The sequence below is a fragment of the Conger conger genome, chromosome 10 (assembly GCF_963514075.1).
Source record: "Conger conger chromosome 10, fConCon1.1, whole genome shotgun sequence".
Taxonomy (NCBI): Eukaryota; Metazoa; Chordata; class Actinopteri; order Anguilliformes; family Congridae; genus Conger; species Conger conger.
Genome location: NC_083769.1, coordinates 8,246,206 through 8,256,604, shown reverse-complemented (window position 1 = coordinate 8,256,604; position 10,399 = coordinate 8,246,206). Strand labels below are relative to the sequence as shown.

General features: G+C 44.5%; 1 protein-coding gene across 1 annotated transcript; it reads right to left on the bottom strand.

Moving 5' to 3' along the window:
• Positions 1-3,289: 3,289 nt before the first annotated feature.
• On the bottom strand, positions 3,290-7,860 carry LOC133138629 (mitochondrial import inner membrane translocase subunit Tim17-A-like). Its single transcript, XM_061257543.1, has 4 exons — positions 7,803-7,860; positions 7,629-7,757; positions 4,501-4,611; positions 3,290-4,051 (listed from the first exon to the last, which is right to left on the bottom strand). The coding sequence occupies exons 1-4, from the start codon at positions 7,858-7,860 to the stop codon at positions 3,981-3,983; spliced, it is 369 nt and encodes a 122-aa protein (XP_061113527.1). The 3' UTR covers positions 3,290-3,980.
• Between the last annotated feature and the right edge of the window lie 2,539 nt (positions 7,861-10,399).

Genomic DNA, 10,399 nt, shown 5'->3' with positions numbered 1-10,399 from the left:
ACCTATCACTTCTGGTAAGAACATCCCATCTCCCACATGGATGACGGCAGACATACTTTGGTAGATGCAGATAACCATCTGGATATGGACACTTGATGTTTAAATCTCCACCTTCAGTTCCATTTGCTTCAAGTACATCGCCCATTGCTGTCCAGTGAACTTAATGCACCAGCAAAAACATAAACAAAAAAGTAAAAAAAAAAATTCAAGATTTTAAAAGTTAATTTAGCTGCGTTATCAAACACAAAACTAACACAAAAAATTTGGCCAAAAGTTTTACAAATGATTTATATGTTATATGTAATTTTATTATGTACAGTAAATTTATACTGTGTTGGCTGCTACCTTGGCCAGATCTGTTTTGAAAAAGAGAGTCCGGATCTCAATGCAGCTTCCTGCTGAATAAATAATAAGTAAAATAAATGTACGTGTTTGAAATTTTCATCACAAATTGATTTCAGGAGGGCCAGAAATTACCGATATGAGTTTGCTAAACTGTGTTTGTGCAGAAATACATGAACTCTTCCAATTAATCAGGAGTCAAACTGTCGTAAAAATATTGATTGAATCTAATGATTGTGTACATTACATGTACTTTCATGTAAGTATTAATAAAGTCACTGAACCATTAGTCATTTTCAGTGAAGCAAAATTATGTGTGGAAAATGTACTTTGCTGCAAAAACTATACACATTTCCTTAACAATCTCTTAAAATACAAAGTAAAACTTCAATAAAAAACATATATAGGCTAAAAAATAATTACCATTGGTTTCAGGTCAATTTGATTAATGTCAAATACCAATCACAAGCAATGCAAATCACATCATGGCAGCATGCAGCCTATGAAGCTACAAAGGGAGACGTTTCTGCAAAAGGGATATGCAGTGTTACCGTCATGTCTCATTCCTGCCCAGTGTCTGTTCCATCCTCTAAAGTACCTAAGGGATTCTGGAAAAAATAAAAAACTTTGCTTGAGGAAATACAGAAGACAAGGACTTACTTGCTAGGAGAGAGAGGATCTGCAGAGGGAATATCATCACAAACCCAGTTCAAACTGACATCACAGCAGGCTCGTTCAACACACTATAGATATGACTCAAGAGAAGATCACACCTGCTGCACTTGGTGACCGCTTCTCACTCAGATATCTTATGAAGAAATCACATTTACCAACCCTATGAAAGCTCTGGTCACAACAGAAATGTGGGCTGGTTTAGGGGAGGAAACTACACAGACAATAGCACCGCAATTTCCGTGACGGATACAAAAGGAGCCGCCACATCCAAGACCCATTTCAGATCCTGGAATTGTTTGACACCCAAGTGATCTGAAAACGAGTATTTCAAGTAATTTTACGATCAAATGATGTGAATTTGTTTGCATTGAGGAAGTGACTATGTGGCAAAACAGATAGAGAATTGGGTCTTGTAACCACCGGCGCTGAATGGGGGGAGGTGAGGTGGTGGTGGTGAAGGTGGAGGGGGGGCGTTAGGCCAATGACAAGAGCCCTGACTAACAGTGGCCCTCAAAAACGGGGAGAGGTCCTATATTTGCTTCGCATGCAAAGCCCCGCCATCGCACCCTTATGCAAGGTACTAAACATAACCTCTTTCCAGCTGTCAAAAAATGTCATTTAAACTCAAATAAAAGATAATATTCCCCCAGCACTGTATTTCATGATGTGTGACGTGTTATGTATTAATATTTTCAACATTTGAGATGCTGGATTGATTGCCCAGCTAGCCAAAATACTACGTTAGTCATTATGAAATGCTATGGAAACACCTGCTGAGTCATGTAACGGAAAGTAATCTTTGCAAGTTAATTTAAATGATAAAAAGATGAGTGACTTCACCCTACTATAAAATCTTGAAAATTGCCTTGAAAATTGAGCTAGTGAAGTTGGTCATAAGCTGGGTATGAGATGGTCAACCACAAAGTGCTGCTATCTAGCCTGAGCCGGTCAGCCAGCCTTGCTAACAACATGCCCAGACCAGTGAGTGAAAGTCAGGGAACATTACTAAAGCGCTAGAGCGAGTTAACTATGCTATCACAGAACTAAAATACAAGTGCTAAATCCACAGACTATATCCACAACTAGGCCAAAGAACAGAAATCTAGAACCATAAAAACACCATAACCTAAATTAATACACAAAGGGGAAAGTGGCTGTGGGCGTTTCAGTTTGGTGGACTGTGTGTATTCAGTAGTTTTTTCTATAACCAAAGATTTTGAGCAAGATTTTATCAAGTTCTGTTTTTAACTTCATGAGCAATTTTCCAAAGGCTAGCCCTCCTCTGGTGTGCCAATCTCCCTTCCACTGAGTGCATGTACCGAAATCACATTGTGCCACAATAAACAAGTACAAACATTGCCAAGACACCATTTAACATTGCATGGGGGTTATTGATGTACATTACTAGTAGTACATTAAAGCACTCTCTTCATATGACATCACACTGTCGGGGATAGGGTAATATGATGGCAAGAGAACTAGATTAGAACTAGAACTAGATCTTGTCTGGTACAGTTGAGCCAACCAAGAGGACCAGAGAGCAGGGTTTGTACTTTTTGAGAGTATTCCATAGGTTCCAATAGAGCAGACAAGCTCAGCAAAACTCAGCATATTCGACCCAGGTCTGGGTGACGTACCCTTAATCGAGGCACTGCGCCTGAATTTCTTCAATAAATATGCACATATGCAAGTCGACTGCATACAAAAACCTTCAACTGTGAAAGCCACTCAGGATAAGAGCACCTGCTAAATGCACACACGTAAATAACGCACAACAGAGCAAGGGAATCATCGCGCCTCTCGTTTGACTTTATTGTTAATGTTGTCCAATCTGTCATACAGATCTTGTGTGTGGCATGAACCGACAGTGAAAGCAGCCCGGTCGCGGCCGAGCTCGTACTGCAGGTCTGCGCTGTACACTGCCGCGGTCCTCAGTCGTACTGATCCATCCCTGCGCACGATCACAGTCCTGGTGTCATTCACGGTCCTCACAGTGCACCCAACGGACGGCCTCCGTTACAGAGAGTAACGGAGACGAGAATAAATAAATGATCTGGAGCGGTCTGCTTTCTTCACGGCGGGGTGTTGGGGTCCAGGGTCACGGTCAGGGGGAACGTGCAGTACAGGTGTTGACGTGGCAGCTCTCCATTGCTGTACAAACTGAACCTCCGTGAACAGCCTTTTCTCTCTCTCTCTCTCTCTCTCACACACACACACACACACACACACACACACACACACACACACACACACACACACACACACATATTTACACACATTAGCAGAAGGTGGGTGTGCCATGGGGTTAGGCCAGCTAGGCTCTGGAGTCCCTATCGGTGTGAGGCTAGTTTACCTCTCCAGCTTGTCCACTGGTCAGGACCAAGTCATGTGACTCAGGTGTGCTACTAGTCAACAGGCTACCTCGTAAGCGGACCTCCGGGGAATCTAAGTGGGCCGCACATCTCTGTGTACAATGGTGATATTGAGCAGGGAGGACGCAACGGAACTCCAAAGCCATCTCGCACAGCTACCGATTTAAAAAAACGGTTAGCCGTACGTTTCCAGAATACGTAAAAGCGGAAGTCAGCCTGCTGACAGCTGAAATAATCCCACCAGGACACTGAAGCATGTTAAAGACTAGAGTTCCATTGTCTCCTAAATCCCAATATAACCCCCTGTATGCCACCCAACTGCATGGGCCCTGACGACATTTCCATTCCGGGGCTGACCACCAACATTCACACACTGATCGTGGGGAACATGCAACAGATGAGGCTTTTTAACAGGCAGATGGCAATGATGGTTCAGGAAAAAAAAAAAAAAAACAATCAGTAAAAAAATGAAATCCTTGAAGTTGGGATGCACTGCAGAGTTCCTTCTGAAGAAGTTCCAGAATTTTCTTTCGAGTCAGATCTGTGGAGGTATTTTAAAAAGCCTAGGGGTGGGTGAGGGCGGCCCCTCCCTCACTGATACTGCCTGTATTCTCCGAAGGGGGGGGGCGGCATCGGGGCGGGCTCCTCTGCAAACTGGGCCCCTGAAAGAGAGGTGACAACGGCCGCTAGTCACAACACTGACAGCTGGACTCTGTGTCTGCACGCTGCACACTGCACACTCACTGCACGCTCAGACACTTTCAAACTCAGGAAAAAAGAGGAAAGCTACACTCACCAAGCACTTTATTAGGAACATTTTTACTTTATCACACCTACTTATTAATGCCATTACCTAATCAGCCAATTGTGTGGCAGCAGTGCAATGCAAACAGTCATGTAGATATGGGTCAGGAGCTTAGTTAATGTTCACATCAACCATCAGAATGGGGTAAAAATGTGATCTCAGTGACTTTGACCGTGGAATGATTGTTGGTGGCAGACACGGGGGTTTGAGTATGTCAGAAACTGCTGTTCTCCTGAGATTTTCACACACACACACTAGTCTCTAGAGTTTGCAAAGAATGGTGCGAAAGAAGAAAAACACACTCACCGGTGGGGAACTGTGAGGAGGCGAATCTGGTGAGCAGGATGCCTGCACCCTCGATCAGCGCCAGCAGGATTCCGCCCATCGCCGCCGAGCCCACCATGGCAACGGGCCCATCTGCGGAGAACACGCCCACCTTACACCCGGCTCTGCGCTCTTAAAGGCACGCCGCCTCATTTCCACAGACCGTTCGGCCACTTCCCGGACGGCAACCGAGTACCACGGGGGATTGTGGGACTTGTAGTATTTAAAGTCTTGCACTGGCGTCTTGGTTACCAGGGCAACAGCTTTGCTTATTCCACTGAAGTCTATGATACAGAGCCTTTGTTCCCCTTGCAGTTTGCCCGCTGTGGCAATGTCGAGTACATCTGAGGTAGTTTTGCATTTGGCAAAACGCTAGCTAACTATTAATTTTGATGTCCGGACAAGTGAGTTATGAGTTTGTTTCCAAGGTGATCAGCTCATAAAAAGGACTCCAAAACGTCCGTTATTAAAAACAAAACGAAGACGAAAACGGAACTAGTGTTGGCCGATACTTATTTTCAATATTTATTTTTCCTTTGAAATGATTTTTATTGTTATTTTTATTAGCAGAATAATTCTGTACTATTATACCATAGCTTTGACTTTTTCGCAATATTCGCATATTAGCCACTGATATTACACTGTGGACCTTTACGTGAGCCGACACAGATCATGACTCACACCACTAAGCCTGAATTACACTACATTACTACAACTCCTGACACCGAGAGATTAGTCTAGGGCATGTTTGGTTTCCCTTGGTTCCTCTCTATAATAGACCTGTATTATGATTATTAATATTTGTAGTATTAATATTATTATTATTATTATTATTATTATTATTATAAATAATAATAATGTGTGCATTATTTTCACCCTGGAAACTGCACACAAGTGAACAAAAGAAAACGTACACACACTGTGCATCCAATCTTTCTGGAAGCTTGTGGTTTAGTTCTTGAGTGCGTGTGCAAATACACGCTAAATATAGCCCTGGCTAAGGGGAAGGGCTATCGCAACGTCTAATCGACCCAAGAGGGGAGTTCAAAGATCAGCGCTGGAGTACAGTGGGGACCCACTTTAGCTGGAGCCCAGCTGCTACAAGGCACACGGACACATTTAGCTGTGTCTCATCAAACAGGGCCTGGTCAGGATGTAAAATAGGCTTCATTTTTCCACTGAAGTCTGTGAGGCAAAGCACAAACCTCCCCTCTAAGAAAACAGGTACCAACAAACAGAGCCTACAGCCGATAAACCCCATTTTGTTCCAGCCAATTAAATTGTTCCAAAACCGCTCTACACATACATTACATTACATTACACTATTGGCATTTGGCAGACGCTCTTATCCAGAGCGACGTACAACAAAGTGCATACCCATAACCAGGGATAAGTTCGCTGAAAGACCCTAGAGGTAAGTACAATTTCAACTGCTACCTGTACAACAAAGATAAGGACAAGGGCCTTTTTTTATTTATTTTTTTTTTTTTTTTTGAACAAACAAACAAACAGAGCAAAAGTCACCAAAGTTAACTATCCAAACACTGCTTACCTAGCCAACTAAAAATACCGATACACAAAGCAAGTCACAGAGACAACAATTAAGGTTCACAGGGAGGTAGGGAGGGATGGGGAGAGGTGCTGCTTGAAGAGGTGCGTCTTCAGCTTGCGCTTGAAGGTGGGGAGAGATTCTATAGTTCTGACCTCAACGGGGAGTTCGTTCCACCACCGTGGAGCCAGAACAGACAGTAGTCGTGAGCGTGAGGTGGAGGTTCTGAGAGGGGGAGGTGCCAAGCGGCCTGTGGAGGCTGAACGAAGAGGTCTGGCAGGGTTGTAGGATCTCATGATTTTTTGCAGATAAGCTGGGGAAGACCCTTTAACTGCTTGGAAGGCTAGCACCAATGTTTTGAATTTGATGCGAGCCATGACAGGCAGCCAGTGGAGGGAAGTAAGCAGGGGGGTGACGTGTGAGTATTTGGGAAGGTTGAAGACCAGACGAGCTGCTGCATTCTGGATGAGTTGGAGGGGTCTGATGGCGGACGCTGGGAGGCCAGCCAAGAGGGAATTGCAGTAGTCCAGGTGGGACAGAACCATCGCTTGGACCAGGAGCTGGGTCGAGTAGGGGGTGAGAAAGGGGCGGATTCTCCGTATGTTGTATAGGAAGAACCTGCAAGACCGGGTCACCGCCGCAATGTTCTCGGAAAGGGACAGTCTGCTGTCCATCACCACGCCGAGGTTCCTTGCACTGGGTGACGGCGTGAGTGTGGTATCCCCGAGGGAAATGGAGAGATCCAGATACATAAATTGTATTTCACTCATATCTGCCCACAGTGAATCACCAAGGACACACGCATGTGGAATCGCAAGCTGCTGCAGATAATCGTTATCAAAATGTCCAATTTAACAAACTATGAGCCAGTTAACTCTTTCAGCCCCAAGCCCAATATGAAGTGGCTCCACCCCAATACCAAGGGGGCTTCGGCTGTGGCTGGGAAAATGGAGAAAGTCAAGTTTGAATGGTCTTAATAGAGGCTCAAAACAACAGTATAGCAGTCATTTTGATTGGTTGGAAAGGTATAAGTTTGAGAGTGCCAGTTGGCAGTTTGGGCTTTTACTGTAGTTACGCTTGAGTGCCATACGGGACTGAAAGGGTTAAAGGTACAATAGGTAAGATTTTTGTGTTCAAACATTGTTACAAGACTATTGTAAATCCCTTCCTATCATTGAAAAAGGCTCACTGACATGTTGACTCGCCCTCTGCCTGTGTTTATAGTCCTTAAATTCGGGTTTCAAAATATGCAGTTGACGGGCCGACACTCTGTACCAACACATTGTATAACTGTACAGTAATTCAAGCTTGTTGGTTGAAAATTGGTTCTAATTGCCACAGCCAATGGCGTTTCAACGTCAGCGCATTCACAGAGAAGGTGGAGGGATAAACAGTGTAGTGGTTTGAGGGTGTTCGTTGCTGCAATATCTCTCTCTCGACCGTTAGAAGTCCAAAATTACCTATGGTACCTTTAAACATTTTTAGAGCGTCTGCGCGCATGACAACCGAACACAGACGAGCGCTGCCCCGCCCTGTGGGTTTCCGCGGGATCGGGACTCACTTCTGGCAGCGAGGATGGCGCCGGTCATGGCTCCGCTGGTGATGGAGTTCCAGGGGTCCTCCTTCCCGCGCACCTTCACCAGCCCGCAGTCGATCAGGGAGAACAGGCCTCCCCACATCGCGAAGCTGCCTGGGGGGGGAGCGACCGGTCAAAAAAACTCCTCCTCCGCCCAACCCAACCCGTCTCGGCCGCAAGCACTCTGCTCCAGCTGATCATGGAAGCAGCCATACATCGTGGTGCAAAAGAACAGAACGATATAGCAGCCTGGAGCCTAGTGCCAAGGGTATATGACTGGAACCCCCGAAGGTTGGTGGTTCAAGTGTAGCCATGATCAGATCCACACAGGGGATTGTCACCCGCTTAGTCGAATCAATGGTAAGACGCTTTGGATGAAAGTATCCGCTAAATAACAAATGCATTTCAATTTATATACATCGCAACACAATTCACAATATAAAGCAGAAAACAGTTTCTCCAAAAAAGCAGAGGAGCAGGCGGGTGAGTGACGGTATCCCTGAATTCGGCTTGTGTTTATGTGAGACAGAGAGAGTAAAACTAAAAATAAATATATATATTTAAAAAACTCACAGTAACACTAACACACTAACAGTAAAGGGGAGTGTTGTTGTAACTGTTGTAAAGACTGTTGTGGGACAGATGACGTGACTTTGACTATGACTGGGGAGAGTGTGGAGTGTCGGCATAATGGTTCGGGAAATGGGAATCATTTTGGGTAAAGGAATTTGGTTTTAGTGGACTGCTGAAGCCTGCCCATACGAATAAACTTATGCGTGATATAATGAGGCGGGCAGGTGATGACAAAAAGTTGTTAAAAAAGTTTGGTTAGGAAGCAGCACTTCATTCGCATGAAGAAGCTGAGCGGCTCCGAGATACGAATCCAAATTTAAATTGGGTACCCCGACTTCTGCTACAGCTCTATGGATTTATTACACCGATGAGTTAGCAGTGGTATCATTACAGTTGTCGCCGGACGATCACGGACATATTTCACTAGGGAAAGCTCCGTCTAAGCACTGGGAAGATATGGGAGCAGTTGTACGTTCTGCGCAGAGGGCACAGAACTGGGAGCAGATCTGTGATTCTCCGATAACAATATACTCGCCTGAACTAAAAATGACGGCAATACCACTACAATGGAATTTGCGCGGCACACGGGTCCGTTTTATGGGGGAAGTCGATTAAAGTAATCCGATGTGAGAAAAAATATGCCTCACTCTAGAACAAGAGGAACTGCTGAGTGACGTGTTATACGTGAATTATTTGATAAAGGTGTAATTGTGTCTTGCCCAAATTCTCCATGTAATACGCCTCTTTTTCCAGTCCGTAAAGCGAAAGGAGAATGGAGATTAGTGCAGGATTTACAAGCAGTAAATGCAGCGGTAATTCCAAGGGCTCCTGTCACACCGGACCCCAATACTATTTTTAATGATATGTGACCGCAATCTGCAGATTTTTCTGTGATTGACAAATTATAATACATGTAGATGATATATTAATTTGCTCGCGTACGGTGGAACAATGTAAAATAGATACTTTGGCATGTTTGAAATTTTTTGCTTCACAAGGTCACAAGGTAAACAAAAGCAAATTGCAACTGTGGCAGGAAACAGTTCAATGTTTGGGCCATAACATTTCAAAAACGGGAAAGACTATATTGCCTGAGCGACAACTGGCAATAGCCCAGATGCCGAAACCTAGAACTAAAAAGGACATGATGTCACTTTTGGGTACTGTAAATTTCTGCCGGAGCTGGATTCCTGACTATGCACAGATTGTGCAGCCACTGTTAGATTTGATATATGCCGTCCATATGGCAGCCTCAGACGCCATCGTGGGTTTGGTGTCACTGTTCGCTCTGTCACCACGCTGGTAAAGCACACGGTAGACTCAGTGATTATAGGAGTCAGGTATTGTGCTGGTTTGGGTTTTCGATTAATTTAAAAGAAAATAAGGTAAGGAAGGTGTTCTGCTCGCTAGTGTGGTGTACACTGCGAACGCCTTCCTATAGGTTCTTTTGGTTTTCTCTTGTTTTCGGCTCGTGTGAACCTGTGGGTGAGGGACGTTGTCCCCGGTATGTAGTGTGTGCGTTTTCCTGAGCTGCGACTCAAGGTTCTTCATTTTGCTTACCTAGTCTTTTATACTAGGTTGTTATTTTGGGATCGCCTTGCAGCGCTCGCCTTTTAGCACTCATTTTGGTTGGGTTATTCGCCCTGGTTTTTTAAGGGTTGCTTTATTTTCCTTAGCCGTTTTTTGGGGTGGTTCCATATTGCTGCTCATTTGGTACATGGGCAGTGCCATGTATCAAGAGAAGGGATGAGAGGGGTAATAGATCAAAGTTACTATACCATTGGACTCACCACTTACTTAAAAAAGTTTTCTAAGAAATGCCCAATATGGCAAAGTTATAATACACGGGGTGTGAAGGACTTTATACATCTAACACCGTGTGAAGGGAAGAGATATGTATTGGTAATCATATGACCTTTCTCTAAATGGGTAGAAGCTTTCCCAGCCACATCTATAGATGCAATCACAGTAGCAAAATGTCTGAGTAGAGAAATCATTGCTAGGTGGGGGATTCCAAAGGCATTATATAGTGATAATGGGCCAGAATTTAGGAATGAAGTCTTGACCCGCCGAGGTTACTAATAAGAGTGAGATTCGAAATGTGCTTCCTCCCAGATTGCCAGCGGAGCTGCCACCAGGCGAGATTAAGCCTGGAGATTGGATCCTGGTGCGAAGTGTCGGTA